At 42.5% G+C, this 25,651-nt stretch overlaps 1 protein-coding gene across 2 annotated transcripts in view; it reads left to right on the top strand.

Moving 5' to 3' along the window:
* The window catches only part of arsk (arylsulfatase family, member K), a 49,083-nt gene that overhangs the window by 2,597 nt on the left and 20,835 nt on the right, over positions 1–25,651 (top strand). For both annotated transcript variants that reach the window (XM_020512837.2, XM_048595156.1), the window contains exons 2-5: positions 721–850; positions 18,109–18,268; positions 20,992–21,274; positions 22,888–23,059. In XM_020512837.2, the coding sequence (XP_020368426.1) occupies positions 721–850; positions 18,109–18,268; positions 20,992–21,274; positions 22,888–23,059 (745 nt within the window). The remainder of the gene's footprint in view (positions 1–720; positions 851–18,108; positions 18,269–20,991; positions 21,275–22,887; positions 23,060–25,651) is intronic.

Raw genomic sequence — 25,651 nt, 5'->3', positions numbered from 1 at the left:
CACTTGCTATTACCAATGTTACATCTTTCCATTTCAAGTTATGCCTCAATTTTCCAACTCCTGACAAGCTAATTTAAACCCATTTCAACAGCGCTAGCAAATCTCTCTGTTAGGGATATCAGTTCCATTCCGTTAAGTATTACCTGTCCAACTTGTACAGGTTCCAACTGCTCAGAAATGATCCCAGAATTATGAGGCTGATCTGTAGTTTTCAAAGTTGGAATTGCCTCTAATTTAGAGTCTTAGAGACTTCTGGGCTAGAAAGGAAGCACTTTAGAATTGTTCTTTGTTGCAATATGTATGAATGGAATGGAAAACTGTGAATCCACAATTCTAATTTATATTACATTGCAAGATACAGGGACACAGATTCAAACTAGTAGAACGTGGAATATTTGAGTTATATGTTAAATGAAGTCCCAGCTATTACCCGAACAGGCTATAAAGGACCTGTTGTATCATTTGGAGAATATGTAGTGCACCTCATGTCCTGACCAATATTCTTCACTCTGCCATCATTAACAAACATAAATTAACTGGCTGTTTATTTGATCATCATTAGAAAAATAATGCACTTAAGCCTTAAAAATTGGGTGTTATTGCAAGATTTAATTCTCAAAACAGATAATATTTTTGAATCCCATTCAAAATTTTCTTGTAAGAAGACTAGAAATTTTATAAAAATTCTACCAACCTGATGCATTTATCTTTTTCTTCTAGGATGGAAGATTGACATTCGGCCCACAGAACCAGACAATTAAACTTCCCAGCATAAATTTCATGAAAGACAGTGGTGCTGTTTTTCTCAATGCCTACAGCAACTCTCCAATCTGTTGTCCTTCTCGAGCAGGTATATTTCTTAAAAATGAAAGTTTTAGAAGAATTTCCTGTCTAATCTGAACTTAATGCAGCATTGCAAACTAAAGGCAGAATCTTGCAGTCTTGCCTAAGCTTTTAGAATAGTGGCTAGGTGGGGGATATGAACTGGGGAAAGCAAAAAGCCAGTTTCCCAACGTTGAGTTAAAGTTTGGAATTAAGTTCTCAGAACCTTTTATGCAGGTCAGCCTTCACAACCTTGATAGTCAGGAACCTTTATTTCATTCATTAGCATGGCATGAATATTCAGTGAACCCCAGCCCGCTAGAGTAATATTCAGGGTGTAATCTGTTTAGGCAAAAATGTGTGTTCATAAACCCAATAGTGTAAATGAGGAGTGTACCTGGTCGAGTAGACTTTTTGTTTTCTAAGCTAGGGAGAGTACAGATTTCTTCAAGAGACATAGTAAGAACTGCCGATGCTGGAGTCAGAGATAACACAGTGTGGAGCTGGAGGAACGCAGCAGGCCAGGCACCATTAGAGGAGCAGGAAAGTTGATGTTTCGGGTCGTGACCCTTCTTCAGAAATGGGGGAGGGGGAAAGGAGCTCAGAAATTAGGTGTGCTCATATTTAGGCCATTGGGCTGTAGGCTCCCTAGGCAGAATATGAGGTGCTGCTCCTCCAGTTTCCGGGTGGCATCATTGTGGCACTGGAGGAGGCCCAGGATGGACATGTCACCCAGAGAGTGGGAGGGGGAGTTGAAATGGTTCGCGACCAGAAGGTGTTGGCGTTTGTCGCGAACAGAGCACAGGTGCTCTACAAAGCGGCCTCTGAGCCTCAGCTTGGTCTCACTGATGTAGAGGAGGCCACATTGAGAGCAGCGGATGCAATAGGTCAAGTTGACAGATGTGCAGGTGAACCTCTGTCTGATGTGAAAGGTTTGTTTGGTGCCTTGAGTGGAGGTGAGTGGGGAGGTGTAGGGGCAGGTGTGTAGCGCTTCCTGCGGTTGCAGGGAAAGGTGTTGGGGGTGGTGGGGCTAGTGGGGAGTGTGGAGCGGACAAGGGAGTCGCGGAGAGAGCGGTGTCTATGAAAGGCAGATGGGGTGAGGAGGGAAATATCACTTTGCCGGTGGGGTCGGATTGTAGGTGGCGGAAGTGGCGGAGAATGATACATTGGATATGGAGGTTAGTGGGGTGATATGTGAGGACATATCTCTCTTACCCCTCCCCCCAACAAAAACAAAGACAGAATTCCCCTTGTCCTCACATATCACCCCACTAACCTGTTGGAGGAGCAGCACCTCATATTCCGCCTTGAGAGACTACAGCCCAATGGGCTAAATGTGGACTTTACCAGTTTCAAAATCTCCCCACCCCTAGTATCATTCCCATGATCAGCCCTCCCTCTCATCCCCACCTCCTTGACCTGACACAACCTGCCCATCTTTTCTCCGCTGTCCATCTTCTCTCTTCTATCCGCTCCTCTCATCTCACTGACCAATCCTCACTACTCCCTACCTGCTCTCACCTATCACCATCCCACCTACCTTCCCCAGCCCCACCCCTCCTTTCTCTATTTATTTCTGAGCTCCCTTCCCCCTCCCCCATTTCTGAAGAAGGGTCCTGACCTGAAACATCAACTTTCCTACTCCTCTGATGCTGCCTGGCCTCCTGTGTTCATCCAGCTCCACACTGTGTTATCACAGATTTCTTCAACTTGGCTTCTGCACAACTAAGCCACTTCTTTGTGCGAATTCTTACAAGGTAACGGTTGAAGCCTTGACATGGTTAAAAGATTCCCCAAGTTAGGCACCCACATTGGCTAATGTGAGCAAACATAACCATGGCAAGCAAGTGGGTTTTAGCAAAAATGGTTCAGCTGAAGGTGAATGAGTGGAAAGGAACAGTGGAAATAAAAAGGGCATGGTTGTCAGTAGTACTGAAAGAATTTCTGAGGGGAGACAAAACAACAAGGGCCCATGGGACAGGGAAGGATAGGAACTCCATGTTTAGGGTCAAGAACACAATAGTAAGATTAAGTGTGCTGGGAACAAAGAAAGCAGGTGAAATTGAATAAAACTTCATATGGAGACAGATTGGAGTACGATTGTGCAGAGAGCAGAACTTGGGCAGCGTCTTCTGCCTATCTTTTTGTACTGCTGCATCTTGATACCACCTCAGCAGCCACAGCTGATCTTGCTTGTTCCCTTGTGAAGAAATATCAGTGAGGTGCCTGAGTGCTGAGTGTTGTAGCTACTTTCACGTTTCGAGTGTGAATCTTCACAGATAAGTGAGAGGCAGTACTGCTGTGATACAAAACTGTAACATTGGTAGTTGCAATGAAGATCTAGACAGTGATTGCATGCAAAGCATTTGATGGATATGGCTGGCCCCTACTCTTGTGTAATAGTCATCTGCAGTGGTAACCTTACAGTTTATGATGCAAGTAGGTGGTTTCAGGAGGGTTGGTGCAACTTCTTTCTTTCACTGCCACTCGTTGAAACAAATTATATGCACATTTCCTTTTGCACTTCAGTGGTCTTATTAAGTATGCCTCTGCTAATGTTATATTCTTCTGAGGTGAAATTTTTTAACGCATAGAAAGCATCTGGTCCTAAACCTGTTCTACCTATGCTGATGACTTTGCTTGGGGTGGACTGAGGCTAGATTCACAAATGGTCTTTTCAGGATTTTCATTGTAAAGCCAGACTTGGCATATTTATGTATCAGCCTTATGTGTTTGTCAAAGTTATGGTGTGATATGCTAGAGGCTTTGTGGATTTTCAACCCATTTATTATTGTCCAGTAAAACAAAAGGCAAGGAGGGGCTGACACAGTATTCAAGTTTACTGTTGAATGGTCAATATTTCCATTGATGTTCGTGTAATACTAATACCAGAAATAGTATAAAACAAATGCCTGCTTGTTTCAAAAGTGATGATGTATTTGACAGGAAGTCTCTGTTGCAATAGTTTTTGTAAGCGTGAATGCTGTTTGACCACATGTATATTTCATACTACAGGTTAATTTATCAGTTGTCATGTTTTTAATTAAGCAATTTTCGTAAGTAATTTACAAATGTGTCTCAATTTTGTGTGCCAGCATTAAATTACTACTTTTCTCTTGTTGCAGCTTTTGTGGCCTAAAATTCATCTAATTTTTGGTCTGTCCTGCACTTGTTCAGCTGAGGTATCTTGAATGATTATATGCTGTCCGAGGCTTTCTATTTTAGGAGCTTGCTTGTTAGAACACAAGCACCCATGGGTAATGGAAGAAAAGGGTGTGCTCAGGAGAAGTTATTAAAGTTTCTGTAATAAGTAACAGTACAGGGAGTAGGAAAAAGATCAGGAATCTAACTTCCGACACAGCAGATTAGGGGACAGCTATGAGAAGGGTATGGTCAATGCAGGATTAAGGGTGTTGGACTTAAATGCACGCAGTATACAAAACAATGTAAATGAGTTTGTCGCGAAGGTTGAAATTGGCTGGTATTACGTTGTCGGCATCATAGAGACGTGGCTGCAAGGAGATCAGGGCCGGGAACTAAATATCCAAGGAAAGGTGTCCTATCAAAAGGACAGGCAAATGGGCAGAGGGCCAGTGTTGCTAAGAAATGAAAATAAATCGATAGCAAGAAGCGATTATAGGGTCAGAAGGTGTAGTATCTGTGTGGATAAAGTTGAAGAACTGCAAAAGAGAAAAGACCCTGATGGGAGTTACGTACAGGCCCATAGCAGTAATCAGGATATGGGGCAGAAAATGAATGAGGAGTTAGAAAGCGCATGTAAAATAGGTATTATCACAATAATTATGGAAGCCTTCAATATGGAGGTGAACTGGGAAGATCAGATTGCCAGTAGATCTGAAGAAGAGGAATTTGTGGAATGTCTGAGGTTTTTTGTTGAAGCAGCTTGTGGTAGAACCCCGAGGAAACAGTCCAATCTGGATTTGGTGATTTGTAATGAAGTAGACTTGATTAGGGAGCTTAAGATGAAAGAACCCCTGGGCGCAGTGACAACATTATGATAGAATTCACCCTGCAGTTTCAAAGGGAGAAGCTGGAATCACACCTAAAGGTATTATAATTGAGCAAAGACATGAGGGAGGAGCTGGCCAGAGTTGATTGAAATGGGAGCCTAGCAGGAAGACGGTGGAGTTTCTGGGGGTAATTCAGGAGGTCCAACAGAAATCCTTCTCAAGGAAGAAGAAACATACTAAGGGGAGGACAAGGCAGCTATGGCCAACAAGACAAGTCAGGGACAATATAAAAGAAAAAGCATACAATGTCGTGAAGATTAGTAGCAAGCCTTTAAAAACTAGCAGAGGACAGCTGAAAAAGCAATTAGAGAGGGGGAATCTAAAATGTATGGTAAGCTAGCTAGTATTTTGAAAGAACATAGAACAGTACAGCACAGGAACAAGCCCTTTGGCCCACCATGTCTGTGCTGACTGTGCCACTCTGAACGGCACGTGGTCCATATTTGTCTGTTCCCTGCCTGTTCGTGTGTCTATCTAAATGCCTCATAACCATTTGCTAACATATCTGTTCTACCACCAACCGCTGGCAGCATTTTTCCAGGCACCTACAACCCTACATGTGAAAAAGCTTTCCTTGCATCTCCCTTAAACTTTTCCCCCTCACATTAAACCAATGCCCCCTGGTATTTGAGATTTCCACCCTAGGAAGGAGATATTGACTATCCACCCTATCTATGCCTCTCATAATTTTATATACTTCTATCAGGTCACCCCTTCCACCCCAGCCTCCACCATTCTAGCAAAAGCAGTCCAAGTTTGTTCAACCTCTCCTTATATAGCCAATGCACTCCAATTCAGGCAACGTCCTGGTAAACCTCTTTTACACCCTCTCCAATGACTATATATCCTTTCGATAGTGGCGCAACCAGAACTACACACAGTACTCCAAATGTGGCCTAACTTGAAGTTTAAATAGCTGCAACATGACTTGCCAATTTTTATGCTCAACCAATGAAGCCAAGCACGCTAAATGCCTCAGAGATAGCAAGAACTGCAGACGGTGGAGTCAGAGATAACACAGTGTGGAGCTGGAGGAACACAGCAGGCCAGACAGCATCAGAGGAGCAGGAAAGTTGACGTTTCGGATTGGGATCCTTCTTCAGAACTGGGGAGAAGGTGGGGAGCTCAGAAATAAATAGAGGGAGGATGGGTGGGGCTGGGGAAAGATAGGTAGGATGGTGATAGGTGGATGCAGATAGGAGGTGGTGGGAATTGGTCAGTGGGAAGGGTGGGGCAGATAGGTGGGGGAAAAGATGGGCAGGTTGTGTCAGGTCAAGGAGGTGGGGATGAGAGGGAGGTTTGGATGTGGGATGAGGCTGGAGGTGGGGAGATTTTAAAATTGGTGATTTCTTTGTTCAGGCCATCGGGCTGTAGGCTCCCAAGGCAGAATATGAGATGTTGCTCCTTCAGTTTGAGTGTGGCATCATTGTGGCCTCCTCCAGTGCCCAGAATGGACATGTCATCAAAGGAGTGGGAGGGAGAGTTAAAATGCTTGGCGACCGGAAGGTGCCTTCTTTATTTACACCTTATTCGCTTGTGTTTTCACGTTCAGGGAGCAATGACCTGGTAACAAAATCCCTCTGTATATCAGTGTTCCTCAGGGTCTTGTCATTTACTGTATACTTTCCTCTTCCATTTGACCTCCCAAAATGCATCACCACACTTGTCCACATTAAACTCCATCTGATATTTCACTGCCCAACCTTCCCACTGCTCTATATTCTGCTGTATCCTTTGACAACCTTCCTCACTATCCACAACTGCACCAATTTTCATGTCATTTGCAAACTTACTCATCAGACCACCTACGTTTTCATCTAACCATTTATATAACTTACAAACTGAGGTCCCAACACTGATCCTTGCAGAACACCACTGGTCGCAGACCTCCAATCAGAAAAACACCCCTTCACATCTATCTTCAGTCCCCTATGACCAAGCCAATTTTGTATCCAATTTGCCAACTTACCATGGAACCCATGTGACTTAATCATCTGGACCCGTTCATGTAGACAACATCCACTGCTCTATCTTCACCAACCGTCTTCATTACTTTCTCAAAAAACTCAAACAATTTTGTGAGACAAACCTCCCCCGCATAAAGCCATGCTGACCATCCCTAATATACCATTTTTTTTCCCAAATGCAAATAAATACTGTCCCTAAGAGTCTTCTTCAATACTTTTTCTACCGCTGATGTAAGGCTCACCAGTCTATAATTTCCTGGATTATCTCTGTTGCTGTTTTTAAACAACGGAATAACATTGGTTATTCTCCACTCTTTTGGGACTTTGCCTGTGGCTGGAGAAAACCTCTTACAAGGCTTCAACAACCTGCCCCCTTGCCTCCTTCGGTATCCTGGGACAGATTCCACCAGGCCCTGGGGACCTAGCAAACTGAATGTTTTTCAAGACATCAAACAACACCTCCTCCTTAACATTGACATGCCCCAGAATGTCAACATACCCTTCCCTAATCTTACCATCATCCTTGTCCTTGTCCTTGGAGAATACTGATGCAAAGTACTCATTAAGGACCTCACCCACTTTCTCTTGCTCCATGCATATGCACTCCTTTGTCCTTGAGTGGATCTGCCCTTTCCTTCGTTACCCTCTTGCTCCTAATATATGGATAAAATGCCTTGGGATTCTCCTAAACCCTACATTATGTGGCCCTTTCTAGCCCTCCGAATTTCTTGTCCAAGTTCTTTTCTGTTTCCTTTGTCTTCCTCAAGGGCATTGTTTAATTTCAGTTTCCTAAACCTTACATTTTGTCAAAAGAAGATTACAAGTTTTTTTTAAAGACACATATAAGGTAAGAGAGAGGTAAAAGTGGACATTGAACCACTGGAAAATGAGGCCGGAGAAGTAGTAATGGGAACAAAAAAATGGCAGAGCAACTGAATAGGTACTTTGCATCAGTCTTCACAGTAGAAATACTAGTAGCATATCAAGAGAGAGTAAGGGAGCAGAGATGAGTGTAAGAGAAGGTACTGGGGAGGCTGAAAGGTCTGAAGATGGATAAATCACCCCAAGTGGATAGACTACACCCCAGGGTTCTGAACAAGATAGCCGAGGGTATTGTGGAGGAATTAGTGGTGATCTTTCAGGAATCATTGGAGTTAGAGAGGTCCAAGAGGAATGCAAGATGGCCAATGTAACACTCCTATTTAAGAAGGAAGGAAGGCAGAAGACCGAAAATTATAGGCTGGTTAGCCTGACCTAATTTTGGTAAGATTCTAGAGTCCATTACCAAGAATGAGATTGTGGAGTACTTGGAAGTGATTGGCAAAATAGTCAAGGAGAGGTTCTTGCCCGACGAATCTGTTAGAATTCTTTGAGGAGGTAACGATCAAGTTAGACAAAGGTGAACCAGTGATATATTTGAATTTCCAGAAGGCCTTTGACAAGATGCCACACTGGACACTAGTAAATAAGAGCTTGTGGTGTTAGGGGCAAGCATGGATACAGGATTGGCTGACTGGCAGAAGTCAGATGGTAGGGCTAAGGGTCTTTATCAGAATGGCTGGCAGTGACTAATGAGTTCTGCAGGGGTCAGTGTTGGAACCTTAACTATGCATGTTATACATTAACAATCTAGACAAAGGAACTGAGGGCACTGTTGCTAAGTTTGCAAATAACAGAAAGATAGGTGGAGGGACAGGCAGTGTTGAGGAAGTAGAGAGGCTGCAAAAGGACATGGACAGACCAGGAGAATGGGCAACGAAATGGCTGATGAAGTACAATATGGGAAAGTGTGAGGTTATGCACTTTGGTGGGAAGAATAGAGGCATAGACCATTTACTACATGGGGAAAGACTTTGAAAATCTGAAAGATTAAGGGAGTTAGCAGTCCTAGTTCAGGATTTTCTTAAAGTTAACATGCAGGCAGTTGGCAGTTAGGAAAGAAAATGGAATGTTGGCATTTATTTCGAAAGAACTAGAATACAAGAGTAGGGTGTACAGCTGAGGTTGTGCTGTAACAGCATTTGGAATATTGTGAGCAGTTTAAAGTTTTTTGAGAAGACTTGTAGCACATGTCGTGCATCGGAGCTGCATCCTGCATCTGGACTGAACTGGAGCAATTCATCGACTTCGCTAACGAGTTCAAAACTAGAGGATGTATTTTTGACGTGAGAGGAGAAAGATTTAACAGGGACCCGGGGAGCAGTTTCAGACAGAGGGTAGTTCATATGCAGAATATTCTACCAGAGCAAGTAGTTACATTTAAGAGGCATTTGGATAGGTACAGGAATAGGAAAGGTTTAAAGGGATAAGGGCCAAATGCAGAACTACAAGCCCTCAGTTTTTTTCCTCTCCAACAGACCCATCCAGTTCCCCCTCGCCTCACCACCAATAGTCCAATAGTCTCCTCTGCCTCTCTGAAGTAATCCGCATCCTCAATAACTTTTTCTTCAATTCTTTACACTTTCTCCAAATCCAGCGGGTTGCCACGGGCACTCACATGGTCCCCAGCTATGCCTCCCTCTTTGTCGGTTATGTCAGTATATACACCGGTACTGTTCCCCAGCTCCTGCCATTACATCAATGACTGAATCGGTGCTGCATCCTGCACCTGGGCTGAACTGGAGCAGTTCATTGACCTCGCTAACAACTTCCACCTTGCCCACAAATTCACTTGGTCTGTCTCAGACACCTCCCTCCCCTTCCTTGACTTCTCCGTTTTCATTTCTGGCAACAGTTTACAGACCAATGTTTACTATAAACCCACAGACCCCCATAGCTACCTTCTACCACCCTGTACCCAGCAAAAACTTCATCCTGTTTTCCCAATTCCTCCGTCTGTGTTGCATCTGCCATGACTAGGAGACATTCCACTCCCAAGCATCATGGATGTCCTCCTTTTTCAAACATCGTTCTTTTCCCCCCTCTGATATCCAGACAGCCCTCCACTGCACCTCCTCCATTCCCTGCTATACAGCTCTAAACCAGCCTTCACCTCCAAACATAAAGATAGGGGTAACACAGTGTGGAGCTGGAGAAACACAGCCGGCCAGGCAGCATCAGAGGAACAGGAAAGCTAAAATTTCGGGTTGGTACCCTTCTTCCGAAATGGGGGAGGGGGAAGGGGGCGCTGAAATAAATAGAGAGATGAGGGGTGGGGCTGGGGAAGGTAGGTGGGATGGTGATAGGTGAGTGCAGGTAGGCAGTGGTGGAGATTGGTCAGTGAGGTGGGAGGAGCGGATAGGTGGGAGAGAAGACGGACGGGTCAAGGAGACGGGGATGAGAGGGAGGGTTGGTCATGGGATGAGGCCGGGGGTGGGTAGATTTTGAAACGAATAAAGTCCACATTGAGACCATTGGGTTGTAGGCTCCCAAGGCGGAATATGAGGTGCTGTTCCTCTAGTTTCCGGATGGTGTCATTGTGACACTGGAGGACACCCAGGATGGACGTGTGGGAGTGGGAGTGGGACAGGGACAGAACTGGAAGGTATTGTCGTTTGTCACGAACAGAGCGCAGGTGCTCTCAAAGCCGTCTCCGAGCCTCCGCTTGGTCTCACTGATGTAGAGTAGGCCATGTTGGCAGCAGCAGATGCAATAGACCACATCAACGGATGCGCAGGTGAACGTTTGTCTGATGTGGAAGGATTTGTTGGGTCCTGGGATGGAGGCGAGGGGACAGGTGTAGCACGTCTTACGGTTGCAGGGAGAGGTGCTGGGTGTGGTGGGGCTAGTGGGGAACGTGGAGCTGATGAGAGAGTCGCGGAGAGAGAGGTCCCTCCTGAAGGCAGATAGGGGTGGGGAGGGAAATATATCCTTTGTAGTGGGGTCCGATTGCAGGTGGCGGAAGTGGTGGAGAATGATGTGTTGAATCTGCAGGCTAGTGGGGTGATACGTAAAGACAAGGGGGATTCTATCTTTGTTTTTGTTGCAGGGAGGGGGTGTGACGGTAAAGGTGCGGGAAACGCAAGAGATGTGGTTGAGAGCGTTTTCGACCGCTGAAGGGGGGGATGTTGCTGTCCTTGAAATACGAGGACATTTGGGATTTTCGGGAGTGGAACGCCTCATCTTGGGAGCAGATGCGGTGGGGGTGGAGGAATTGGGAGTAGGAGATATGCATTCTTGCAGGAAGGTGGGTGAGAGGAGGTGTAGTCTAGGTAGCTGCGGGAATTGGTGGGCTTGAAATAGATATCAGTTTTGAGGTGGTCACCAGAAATGGTGACAGAGAGGTCCAGGAAGAAGAGAGAGGTATCAGAGATGGTCCAGGTGAACTTGAGGTTGGGGCAGAAGGTGTTAGTAAAGTTGATGAACTGTTCAAGCCCCTCTTAGGAGCACAAGGCGGTGCCTATATAGTCATCAATGTAGCGGAGGAAGAGATGGGGGATAGTGCCAGTGTAGCTGCGGAAGAGGGACTGTTGCACGTAGCCTACGAAGAGGCAGGCATAGCTTGGGCGCGTGCGGGTTCCCATGGCCTTATACTAAGGGGGTGGCCATGGGAACCTGCATGGTATCCACCTTTCACCACCATTCCGCTACCCCCCCCGCCCACTCTATCTGCAGCTCCCCCTACCCCCACATCCAGTCCTGAAGAAAGGTAATACCTGAGACATTGATTGCTTTCCTCCAGATGCTGCCTGGCTTGCTGTGTTCTTCCAGCTCCTGTTTGTCTACCCTGGATTCCAGCATCTGCAATTTGGTTGGCATGGACGAGTTGGACTAAAGTGTCTGTTTCCGTGCTGTATCATGGATTCCATGCTGAATGCATGCAAAAATCCATGCAAAATTTGACGATGATGTCTAGAAAGTTCCATCTGGGACACCCTTACATTCCAGTCGATGAAATGATATTCTGTGTAATGGCAGCAGAAACTGAGAATAAAGGGCAACTATTGAAGCTCATTTCAACTGAAGTGGTGATAATGGCTAATGCTTATGCACTGAACACAGGCTTTGTTCATGGGCATAGAAGTGTAACCTCGTCATATTTGAGGAAGTGCTAATACTCCCATTTACCTCCCAAAGTGACTAAAACTGCTCCCCGGCTTCAGGAAATGTTGACTGCAGTTTATGGACACCATTGCCTCACTGTAGTAAGGAGCTAGCTACTAAAAACAATAGTCTGCTAAAAGTCTAAGGTGTGCTAACATCACAGCCATAGGCCAAGTTGAGCTATGCCTGCCTCTTGTCTCAACCTCTTTAAAACAAGCTCAGAATGCTGGAGAAAATCAGCAAGTCTGGAGTGAGAAATAGAGTTAATGTTTTGAGTCCAGTATGACTGTTCATTAAAACTGACCACTGTGAAGCCTGATCTCTGGAAGACAGTTTTCTTTTATCAGAAAAATTGGCTAAGTCTGTGACTAATATTGTATTTCATCATCTTCAACTTCAAACCAAAGTCTAAAACTTCAGGCAACTGCACCCTCCTAAATATGAGTAGCTATAAAAAATACGCTTCACTGGACACAGATTTTATGGACTCAGACAAAAATCATATGAATTAGTGTCCATGTCTACAAGTTATTCTTAATTATAACTCCTTTCCTCCTTTTCCTTTATTTTTTTCTTACTTGTATGTTTGTGTACGTTTTGACAATCAAATCCCATGAGCGTGAGTCCTGAAGGCTGTGTTAGCTGGTTTAAGGACATCTCCTTGCAGTTGGGACTGGAGAGGAACTTGGAGCAGGAGAGGAGAGATCCAGTCGTTGTTGTCCACATAGGATCTAATGACATAGATAGAACTGGAAAGGACGTTACAATGAGAGATTTTGAACAGTTAGGAGCAAGGTGCAGACCCTCTACGGTGATAATTTCATGATTACAGTGAGCCATTGGTAAATTAGCATAGTGTAAATAAAATCAAGGAGTTATGTGTATGCCTTAAAGATTGCAGTGGGTTTCAGTTCTTGGGGCACTGGCACCAATATTAGAGTAGAGGGGAAGTGTTCCAGTCAGGGGGCTTTACGTAAATCATGCTGGGACTGCTGTCCTGGCAAACCTAATAACTGGAGCAATTGAGTGACCTTTAAACTAATTGTGGGGAGAGTTCAGGAGTTGGGGGGGTGGTGGGTACAGTGAAGTGGAGGAGAAATGTAGGCTTGCAAAGCAAAAGAATATGGCAGCATTTCAGGGCCACTATATTGACAGCAGTATCCAGAATGGGACAGGAGGTACAGAGTACATAAAAGCAAAAGCCATGGACAAAGGGGGAAAATTGGCGAAAGGGCAAAATTATGTGAATGTGCATGGCATTTGGAACAAAATAAATGAATTAGCAACACAAATATAGGTTAATGGGTATGATCTTGTATTCATATGGAGACATGGTTTCAAGGAAATTAAAGCTGGTAACTAAATATTCAGGAGTATGAGATCTTTTTAAAGGACAGACAGAAGGGAAGGGTGGTGGAGTGACTTTGTTATTATGAAATGGAATTAGTACATTGGCAAGAAATGATCTTTGATTGGGTGATACAGAATCCAAATGGGAGAGGTAAGAAATAACAAAGGGATGAAGACTCTGGTGGGAGTAGTCTATAGACCGCAGACCAGCTGTTAGATTTAGAGTTAGATTTATTTAATACTGTCATTTGTACCTGGATGCAGTGAAAAGCGGATAATATCACCATGTTCTGGTGCCATCTTGGATTACAGAATAAATTACTTGAATAAATTGTACAATGGGTAAAATATGGAGTAAATTAATATTAAATTGATATCACTTAAAAATGAAACAGCCTCAGAAGTTCATAAAAACCAAAAGAACTGCAGATGCTGTAAATCAGTAACAAAAACAAAGTTGCTGGAAAAGCTCAGCAGGTCTGGCAGCATCTATGGAGGAGAAAACAGAGTTAACGTTTTGGGTCCGGTGACCCTTCCCCAGAACTTTCGGGTCACCGGACCCGAAACGTTAACTCTGTTTTCTCCTCAAAAGTTCATAGTCGTACAGCACATAAGTAGGCCCTTTGGTCCAACCAGTCCATGCCGACCATGTTCCCAAACTAAACTAGTCCCACCTGCCTGTGTTTGGCCCATAATCCTCTAAACGTTTGCTATGCATGAACTTATTCAAATGTCTTTTAAATGTTGTAACCGTACCTCCTTCGACCACTTTCTCTGGCAGTTCATTCCACACATGAACTGTGTATAAAAAAAAAAGTTACCCCTCGCGAAGGAAAAGTTACTGAGGGTGAGGACTAGTTTGGAGAGGCAGAGGAGACTATTGGCGGTGAGGGAAGGGGGGGTGACTGGATGGGTCTGTTGGAGACAGAAAAACTGAGGGCCTGTAGTTCTGCATTTGGCCCTTATCCCTTTAAACCTTTCCTATTCATGTACCTATCCAAATGCCTTTTAAATGTAACTACTTCCTCTGGTAGAATATTCCGTATACGAACTACCCTCTGTCTGAAGAAGTTGCTCCCCAGGTCCCTTTTAAATCTTTCTCCTCTCACCTTGAAAATATGTTCCCTAGTTTTGAACTCCCCCACCTTTGTCATTCACTTTATCTATGCCCCTCATGATTTTATAAACCTCAGTAAGGCTTATAGCTCAATCTTCTACACTCCAGTGGAAAAAGACCTAGTCTTGCCAGCCTAGTTTTATAACTCAAATCTTCCATTCCCAGCAATACCCTGGTAAATCTTTTCTGAATCCTCTCCAATATACTTCTTATAATAGGGTGACCAGAAATAGATTCCAGAAGAGGCGTCACCAATGTCCTTCCCTCTCTCAGCCTTCACTCTCTCACTGCTCCTCTAGTTGCCGCCATCTGATATCATCCCCAGCGTTTTGGCAATATGCTCCTTTTCTGCTGCCACCAGAGCCATTGCTTCTGCGTCTGCCACCTCCGAGCTGGAGGTGGTCATGCTGCGCAGGTCCTGCACCACCTCCCATGCTGGGCATCAGCTCACTGGTCCTGGTTCTGAATTGACCAACAAGTCTCGGCTCGTCTTCTGATGCCACCACCCAAGATGGATAGGGATGGAGATCCATGGGGCCCCGGCCTCCTGGAGGAGACCCTAAGACAACCGAAACACAAAAAAAGTTACTGAGCTGGAAAGACAGCGATGAAGCCATGTACATGTGGCTAACCCGCCACATGAGCCAAGAGCAGTCAAGCCCTTCATTCAGGAGTCAAATGCTGCCAACCCTGCCACCTCCATCTTGGAATGCTATTCTCTAGGACAGAGAATAAATCAGAAGATAATGAGGGCATATGAAAAAGGAAAGGCAGCACACTAATTTTGGGTGACTTTCATGTTCTTTTAGATTGGGCAAATCAAATCAGCAGAAGTAATCACAAGGAAGAATTCATAGTGTATTTGGGATAGTTTCCTCAAATAATATGTTCTGGATCCTACCTGGGATCAAGTTATGTTGGATTTGATAGTATGTAATGTGGTAAGTTTAATAAATGATCTGTGAATAAAAGATCCCCCAGGAAACTGTGACCATAACATGGTAGGATCTAGCATTTGATTTGAGCATGAGAAACGAGGGTTGGAAAAAATTATGATAACCTTAAGTAAGGGCAATTACACAGAAATAAGGACAAAGTTGGCTGGAGTGGACTAGACAAGTAGTTTAGCAGAACAAATGGCAGATGTTTTCAAAAAGAATATCATGACTCAAAAAATGTATCTCAGTGAGGAATAAGGATCCTAGAAAAAAGATACTTTGATCATGAATAAGCAGGGAAATTAAGGACAGTATCAAATTGAAAGAAAAAACATATAATGTGGCAAATCGAAGAATTAGGAAAGTTTTAAAAACCAACAAATGATCGCTCAAAAAAAGCAAGAAAATAAACTCAGGGAAGCTAGCAAGCAACACAAAAACAGACAACAAGAACTGCTTTTAGTATATAAAAGGAAGAGAGAGGCAACTGTAAACACAATCCCCTTAGAGCATGAAGCTGGGGAAATAATGTTGGGGAGCCAAGAAATGCCATGAATTAAACAAATACTTTGCATTGGTAGAGAAAATTAATTGCCTTCCAAATATAGTAAATAATTGGGGGACTAAAGGTTGCTGGGGAGGAAATAGGTACACAAACTATCACAAGAGAAAAATGTATTCTGGTAACTAAAAGGGCTAAAGGCCAATATCTCCCCTGGACCTGATGTGTTGGGTCCTCACATGTTAAAGAATGTAACTGCAGAAATGGTGGATGCACAAGTGGTAATCATCCAAGAATGCTTAGATTCTGGGCCAGTCCCAGTAGACTGGAAAACTGACAACGCAATACCCTTATTCAAAAAGGAAGGTAGCCAGTTACTGAACATCTGTCTTTGGCCAAGTGATAGAGTCTATTAGAAATGATATATTACAGCATTTAGAAATGCATGTGAAAATTGAGTAGAATTAGCATGGTTTCATGAAGGGGTAATTATACCGGATTAACAGTTCTTTAAGGAGGCAACAACCTGGGTAGATAAACTGGGATCAGTTGATGTAATATATTAGGATTTCCAAAAGGCATTTGACTAAGTACAGTACACAAGACTGCTTAAGAGTCCACGGTGTTGGGGTAGTATATTAGCATAGACAGAAGATTAGCTATCTAATAGAGGACAGAGTTGTGCTAAAGGGAGTATTTTAGGGATGGTGAACTGTAACTCAAGTACTCCAGGGTTCAGTGCTGGGGTCGCATTTATTTCCAATATTAATGACTTAGATGACAGAAGTTTCACAAGGTTAATCTTTAGAATGGAAGGACTTTCTTATGAGGAGATGTTGAGTAGGTTGGGCCTGTAATCATTGGAGTTTAGAAAAATATATGGCAACATTTTTGAAATGTTTAAGATTCTGAGGGAGCTTGATAGAGTGGATGCAGAGAGCTTGCTTTCCTTTCTGAGAGAGTCTTAGGCCAGAATGCATTATCTCAGGAGTTACGCAGAGATGAGAAGGATTTTTCTTATGGAAGGTGGTGAGTCCGTAGAATTGTTAACAACAGAGGGCTGAGTCATTATGTGCACAGAAGTCTGAGGTCAGTAGATTTCTAATCATCAAAGGAATCAAGAGTTAGCAGTTAAAGCAGGAAGGTGGAGTTGAGAATTATCAGAACAGCTATGGTCAAATTGAATGGTGGAGCTAACTCAAAGGACTTAATGGCCCACTTCTGTTGCTACATCTTATGGTTTTAAGATTTGTTTCAAATCTTACAGGGAGTTTATTTCAGGTCATATTAAAATGAAAATGGACTTTACAAGCAGAAGCTTTGGAAAGGGTTTTGCAAAAAGTGAAAGAAATAAACAAAAATTTAAAAATGACCTTGTTTACAGATAGAAGAAAAGATTCAATTTACCTCGCCGTCCTATCCTTTAACAAGTGCTATTTGAGGCACTGCGCCATTTCAATAATGATAGGGGCTAAAATCAGATTGGAGAGAGCCAACACGGAGTTCCTGGATGGAGCTGGGGATGGATTTTGAAGGTGATAACAAACATTCAAGGATTTTGAAAAGGCAGGAAAGGTTGAAGGAGGGACAGTAATTTCCAAGATCAGACCTATCAAAGGTTGGCTTTTTTTGTGAATATAAGTGATGACAGTAGTTTTAAACATGTAAGGGGCAATGCCTGAAGACAGAAGACCATTTACAATTACAGCTAACTTGAGGATCAGGAGCAGAACTTGGATGTCCAGCAGTTCCGTCAGAATAGGGTTAAGAAAACAGGAAGTTGGTCACATGAACGAGATAAGCTCAGAATGGTCAAGAGGAGGAATAGGAGGGAAATGTGTGCGTACAAGGTCTGGGCAAGGAGTAGAATCGTGAAAATAGTTTAGTCATCTGGGCTAAAGGAAAGGAGGTAAGTGACAGAGGCACTTGATGGGTGGTCTTTATATTAGTAACAAACCATGTGGTGCTGAGGGTGGAGGGAACAGGAAAAAGAAGCATTTAGAAAAATGGTCTATGGCTGAGAAAAGATTTTGGGTTACCTTCGCATTCCATGATGTTTCTGCAGATAGGAATAGGACCTGGTAGATTTTGTTTTTGTAAGTAGCAGTCAAATCTGGTGGGCAGTGGCTAAACCAGTTGTCTATCAAATTCTAAAAACAAACAAAATGCTGGAAAAACTCAGCAGGTTTGACAGCATCTCTGGTGGGAGAAACAACTCTGGCAGCATCTGTGGAGAGAGAAACAACTCGTGCTGAGTTTCTCTAGCTTTTTCTGTACACATTTCTCATGTTCCTATGATGTAGTCTTGGCAGACAATCACTTTCTTCATTAATTTCTAGCTTTTCATCATTGCCAACTTAAGAAGATTTATGATTAGAGCCCTTTTTTTTTTATTAAGCCTTGTGGAGTGGCCGGTTTGTTCATTTAACGGAATCCTGGAATAATTACAAGTGCCTGAACCATGATTACCCCACCTGGATGAAAATCCTGCAGAAATACGGTTATTATACAAAGGTATATGGAAAAACTGATTATACTTCTGGACACCACTCTGTAAGGTAGGAAACTTTTTTTGGGGGGGAGAATTAATGTTAGCTTTCCTTCTCTTTAGAATCAAGACCGTCTTTCTTAAAAAAGAGAACAAAATCTTTAAATTGCAGCCAGCTGCATCTCCCACTGGTCATAAATAATACATGATTTGTTAATTCCATTTGTACTGCAACAGAATATGCAAGGTGTAAAATGCATCTGGAACACATTTTTTCTGCAATTCAACTTGGTTAAATCTATGAAAGTGCAAAATCACCCTTCCGAGGATGTACGTTTTTTTAAATAGTTATTCATTAAATGTGGGCATTGCTGGCTAGCCTAGTATTTATTGTCCATCTCTAATTGCTCTTGAGAAGGTAGCAGTGAGTGGCTGTCGAACCGCAGACCTTGCGGTGTAGGTACACTGGCTGTACTGTCAGAAAGGGATTTCTAGGACGTTGAGGGGATCTTGCGGTGCTGATGTTCCTATGCTCTATCTCACTTCTCTTTGGTAGACGTCACAGGTTCAGAAGGTGTTGTCAAGGAATCTTTGTGAGTTGCCGTGGCACATCTTGTACATGGTACGCATTGCTGCTACTGTGCATCACTGATTAATCAGTTGCACTTTTGTTTTTCCCTGGATGATGTTGAACTTCAAGTATTGTTGAAAGTTCACCCCACTGAACAAGTGAGATTATTCTTTCGTAACACTGGCTTCTGCCTTGTAGGTGGTGAACAGGCATTTTGGAGATGAAAGTTGAGTTATTCATGCCAGAATTCCAAGTTTCTGAGCTGCTCTTCTAGCTACAGTGTTTAATATTTATCTATTTATCTATCACGTATACTAAGTGTAGGAATACATAATTACAATGCCATTCACTCGTGCCCACTTGGTTACAAAAACCAGAATTAAAAGATTTTAACAGAGCCAAAGGTAAGCAAGAAAGAAAGAAAAAGTCCAGATCTCAGAGTGCAAAGACCCATCTCCACAATGGTGCAGGCGCTGCTCCAATCGCCAGGATACCCAGGGGGCTGCCACTGCTGCCATGAAAAAGGCCTGCTTTCGCCGCTGTCACCACCTCACTGGCCTGCTCATGTCGCTGGCTGCTGCCGCGTTACGGGCCCGCTTATGCCACCGACTGCCATACCTCACCGACCTGCTCATGTCACTGACTGCCACTGCCTCATCAGACTGCTCTTGCTGCCGCTGCCTCACCGGCCTGATCTCCCAACATCGCTCCGGCCCACTCTCAATCCAATATCACTATAGGAGACGGTCCGCATGTTCAACTCCCGCCAGATGGATCCCAGTTGCGACCCAGCTCCTTAGATAGGTAGTTAAAAGGGCAGGGAGAAGTGTCGATAGAATTACTACAGAGAGGAGGGAGAGGAAGAAGAGAAAAAGAAAGGGAACTGGTGAGCAGAATGGAGCTCCAAATGGAGTGACGTACCCTGCTGCCATCTTGCCTTGTTAGTCCAATTCAGTTTCTGGTCAGTGGTAACCCCAGAATGTTGATTGTCAGGCATTTAATTGTAATGCTGTTGTTTGTCAATGAGCGATCATTAGATTGTCTTCTTGAGGATGCCTGTGGTGCAAATGTTACCTGTCACTTGTCAGCCCAAGCATGGATGTTATCCATGCATATGGAGCTGACCTGATTCAGTATCTGAAGAGTCACCAATGGTGTGGATCATTGTACAATCATCAGTCTATATCCCGACTGGGATGAGGAAGAATTTCTTCTAAGGGTGAGAGTCTTTGGAACTCCTTGCCAAAGGGAGCGGTGTGGGCAGAGTGTTTGTGTAAATTTTAAAATGAGTTAGATTCTTGATCAGTAGGAGAATCAAGGTTATGGGGAAAGTGCAGGAAAGTGAACATGGGGAATGTTGGATCATTCATGATCCTACTGAATGGTGTTACAGGCTCAAGGGGCTAAAAGGCCTAACTCCTATTCCTAATTTTCTGGTCTTGCAGTCTGACCTTATGATGGAGGCAAGGTCATTAATGAAGAAGGTCACTGGATTCAAGATGTTCACCTTGCTTTCTCTCCACAAATGCTGTCAGACCTGCTGAGTTTCTCCAGTAACTTCTGATCTTGTTATTGATAAAGCAACTGCCTGAATAATATTTGGATTTTCTAAATATCCTGCTACTATGTATTTGATAATGGACTCCATTCTTTTCTAAATGATAGTCGTTTTTCTAAATTGCTGGTCTTGACCTCTGTCTCTACCCAAACAACCAATTCATTTAGGGAGGCTATGTCCTAGTGGTATTATCGCTGGACTGTTGATCCAGAGACCCAGATAACGTTCTAGAGACCCGGGTTCAAATCTGGCCACGGCAGATGGTGGAATTTGAATTCAATGAGTTCTTAATTCCAGATATTTAATGATGACCATGACGATTGTCAGGAAAAACCCGATCTGGTTCACTAATGTCCTTTAGGGAAGGAAACTGCCATCCTTACCTGGTTTGGCCTACATGTGACTCCAGACCCACAGCAATGTGGTTGACTCCTAACTGCCCTTTGGGTAATTAGGGATGGGCAATAAATGCTGTCTAACCAGCGACACCCTCATCCCATGAATGAATAAAGAAAATAAAACTACTTTCTCTGTGACCACTCCTTTTAACACACAAGGATGCAAGTCATCAGAATCTAAAGCTGATTTAGAGCCGATAGATATTTGGTTATTGTTTGTTACAATCAATAATTTTGTTTTACACAATAACTCTCATTGACTTCAGTAACCGTGTAGAAGCCTGGACAAGGGATGTCAAATTCTTGCTCAGACAGGAAGGTAGACCAACAACTGTTCTGACTGGTAATGAATCAACTGTGAGAGTCATGGACCATGATTGGCAGAATGTAGATAAAGCTACTAAATGGATTCGACACAAAGCAGCGCAGCTGGATCAACCATTTGTTCTGAGCTTGGGTCTGAATTTGCCTCATCCCTATCAAACGCCAAGTATGGGAGAAGCATGTGGAGGGTCCACATTTAAAACATCACCCTACTGGCTTAAAAAGGTACTTTGCAAGGCTGAATTACTCGTCCTGCTATATTAAGAATTGTTTAAAACATTGGAACTAAATATAGCTTAATACATGTGGAACTGTTAGTGTTTGGTTGTTTCAAAGCAATATGATAAACTGCACAGTTGAATAATTCCCTTTTCTCTTTTCATAGCTGCTCCCAGGTGACATGCAGTCTTGCTCATAAACTTTAGAGGGGCCTCACGCTCCAGAAAAAAGTTAGGAAGAATGTTACCTACCCTTCCTATTTTTTAATTGATTAGTTTAATCAAGCAATTATTGAAATGAACTCACTCTCTAAGGGTTTTTTATATATTATATATATATAATATAAAATTCAACTATATAATATATACAGATATCAGATTTTTAGTTTCATTAACTCTTCCCCAAGTGCTCACAATTCCTGAGTTTCAATCTCTAAACAAAATCTAATTAGATTTTTAAATGTTGACCCAAAATTAGCTGGAGCAGACCAGCTTGTTGCATGCTGTTTGACTTTGTTTGATCTTTTTTCATCCCTTGCTGTTTGACTCCAATCCTTTTTTTGCCATAAGTTACTGAAGTCCAAATTGATAATGGCGTGGTGAGGTCTTTGGCATTTCTGGGACCTAAATGCAGGACAGGTCCAAAAATATATCTCCTCCATAATGAAATTTAGGTACAGAAAAATAAGCAAAAATATGAGGGATATCGAAATAAGATGAATTAAATTACATACGGCAAGAGAAATTGAGCAGTAAATAATGTTTGTATTAAAAGAAGAAAGAACAAGTAAGATTTATTTTGTAAAAACGACTTCACAAACTTCTTTTTGCAGTTCTTCCTTTTATGGCTGTCCAAGTTTGAGTGACATTTTGTGACTCTCGATCATCCCACTAATGCAGTCCTTGTACTGTGAAATTAATGGATTAATCTTCTGCGGTGAGGTACATAGAAACAGAACATAGGACCTGGGGTAGACCTTTTGGCAAATTGATTCCACTGCACTATTCAGCACAATCATAGATGATCCTCTATCACACTGTCATACTCCCTGTCTCTCCATCTTTAGCTTCCAGAAACTTATCTATTTAATTTCAATTTGCTGTGATAATACAGCCATTTCCTGAAATGCATGGAAGAGTTGATGATGTGGTCCCATTTTTGTAGGGGTAACAATAGCAATAACCATGATTGGCAGAATGTAGATAAAGCTTCTGTTCAGTTTGTCAAGCAGCAGTGATGATGCATAATTCATGGACATGTTTTCTCCTCTCCACATATTGCTCAGTTTGTTATGCACTAAAAAATGGCGTCAACAGGAACTGGTCATACTTTTCTAACAAATGCTTTGCCAACATCAGAACATATTTTAAATGTCCCATTGTAGGAATTAGTATTTAATTCACTGAAAAAATTCATTTGCCGTCACAAGATTTTATGGTTACCGTAAAGTATTTAAATATGTCTGTTTACATGTCATGAGATAGAGATTAAGCTTATGATCACCTTTACTACAATTAAACTGAAGAAAATTCATATGTCATTCAACCACAGTATTCATTCTTAATTTCATCCACTTCTGAGTTTATAGTTTAATCTTCTTTTCTTTCTTTTAATTGCAGGTGAAACATCATTCAATTAGGATTCCAAAATGGCTTTCTTTCTCTGAAATGCATCCTGTAGATTTTTATTCCTCATATACAAAGAACTGTACTGGCAATTTCACAAATCAAGAAGTCCTGGACATCAGATCATTTTACTATGCAATGTGTGCCGAGACAGATTTGATGCTTGGTAAGTGATTCACTGATTTTGAAAGGTGGCAGTGACAGTATGAAGTTTTAGCAGTAGGTGGTGTTGACTCAGCGCATATTAATTACTGTGCTTATCCTGCAGGCTGATACAAAAATTAATTATTTGTGAACTTCATTTATTGATGCCATGATATTGTAATCTTGATATCAATTTTCTCTTTCTCATGTCTCTCTGTCAATCTACACGTGTGGCTGTGTGAATATACATTTCCTACATCACTCCCATTTTTAGACAGAGAATAAGGTTCGTTGAATTGACACTTAAATCTGTGTCATTTGGAACTCCTGGAAGGTGCTGTTGAAAGACCTTTGGCAAGTTGCTGCAGTGAATCATGTAGATGGGAAAGTGCACACTGCTGCTAATGTGTGACAATGGTGGAGGGAGTGAATAAAGTGTCATTTCACTTTGCTGCTTTTTCCTGGATCATAATGAGTTTCAAGGGTGTTGTTGGAGCTGCCCTCATCGAAGCAAGTTTAGAATATTCTGCCACAACTCTTGAAGAGGATGGGATGGCTGGCTATTTTAAATTTAGACTTGGATTTTCCATGCACATGACAACAATTCATTAGCAATTGATTCCCCATAATTGCTAATGACTAATGAGGAAACAAGATGTCTTGACCGTCATTTTGATGCAAATGAGCAGTAACCATAACACCTGAGCTTTCTGCAATGTCAATATCAGAAAATAAATATGTCACTGCCACAGCGCACATAAAATAGCAGTTAAATCGCTGCATCCTGGATTTAAATATCTGAAAGTACAGTACCTGTTACCAAAGCAACTATGAGTGTACTGTATAAGCCTTGAACATTACACAATTCAAGATTCATCAGTGCTATTGAACTGAAATTTTTTTAAAAAATAATTACAGTGCGGCCACGTTACAGACAGATCACAATATAGATGAAGTCTGCCACTTTTAAATAGAATTATAGCGTATTTTCTCTTCACAGTGTAAAGTTTTAAATTAAAAGTTTATTTTGATTTCAACATTTTGTCACTGAATTGGAGTAGGAAATATTTTGTCACTAGTGAACCAATGATTTTCTCAATGTCCTTTTTGGAAGAAAACTGCCACCCTTACCTGGACTAGCTATTTCTAAGTTTTTTTTCTCCGCAGACTTCTGAATCCCACCGTCTTACTCAAATGGAGGTAAGATGCCCACACTGTTGGAAACAGTTGTGATTTTCCCAATTTAGTCAGAATGGAGAGAGGGCAAATGCAATTGAGTGAATTCCCAGGGCTGAGAGGAGGGTAAATTAGAGACCTTTCAGCTTTAAAGCAGCAATAGGACACAGGCTGGCATCAGGTCAAGTGCTGCATGCAGGCAGATAGTGGAAGAGGGACCTCTAAGCCTTCCTGGAGCACTAGCCATCCTGGGCTACTGCCAGTGAGTCACTTCTAGGCGACTGAATAATCCCAGTTGACCTTGCAGTACCACACCCTTCTCTCCAGAGAACATGCACATAAACTTAAGATGCTGTAGTTTAAAAATGAGACTTCAAATGCCAATATAGGCTCTGATGCAGAAAATGCCTAGTCAAAGTCTCAAGTTCAATGAGGAAATGCTTAAACTTGTAGAAACCTTACCAAGGTTTGAGGTAAAGAGATGGAGGCATTCCTTGTCACCTAAAACAAAAGCAAGACAAATAAACTATGAAAATGAGAAGTTGAAACCACGTATGATTGGTCAGAGAGATCATTCTGTTAGAGGATTTTGAAAGCTTAGTACCTTTTGTATTAAGAAACAAAGTTAAAGACCAAAGGGCTGCAACTCCTTGGCAGGCAACAGTAATAGCTGACAGTTATGGACTGATCTGTATGGCTGTTGTGCCAACTGACTCCCATTCAGGTTTCTGTGTTAACGTGCAGTTTGCATCCTTGTTGTAGGCTGAAGCTAAGAATAGTGGTGGTTTCGGGTCTAATTTTCTTTCCACATGCCATTGGTGTATTCTACAAGGACTGTTTGGTCACACTATGAATGCACCTTTCGTGACTGTCAATCCATGGACTGGGACCTGAAACGAGACTTTTTAGAATGGGTTGGGGTTGAAGACTCTCTTACTGCACCACAAGACATCACCAGTTGAAGAAGTACATTACTTAAAAATGTCATTCTATGCACTTCTACTTCCATTATTTCATTATTGTTCTGCTTCAGTATGTTGAAATGTTTTATTTCTGGATGTTCATCTGTAAATAAAAATTATTATAATAGAGTAGTTTTAATTGGTATTCATTATTCCGAGGTGATGAGTTTTGTTTATTTGTTCATGGGATGGAGGTATTACTGCCTAGTCCAATAGTTTATTGACTATCCCTCATTGTTCATGAGAAGGTGCTGGTGAGCAGCTGTCTTGAACTTTTACAGTCCTTGAGGTTTAGGTATATCCACAGTGCTGTTTGGAAGGGAGTTCCAGGATATTGACCCAAAGACAGTGAAGGGACAGCAGTATAGTCCCAAGTCAGGATCCTGTACTGTGGGAGGAAACCAGAGCATCCAGAGGAAACCCACTCGGGCACGGGGAGAATGTGCAAACTCTGCTCAAATTGCACAGAGATAGTA

This window comes from Rhincodon typus, chromosome 3, assembly GCF_021869965.1.
Source record: "Rhincodon typus isolate 14 chromosome 3, sRhiTyp1.1, whole genome shotgun sequence".
Taxonomy (NCBI): Eukaryota; Metazoa; Chordata; class Chondrichthyes; order Orectolobiformes; family Rhincodontidae; genus Rhincodon; species Rhincodon typus.
This window is presented reverse-complemented; position numbering and strand designations above follow the sequence as displayed.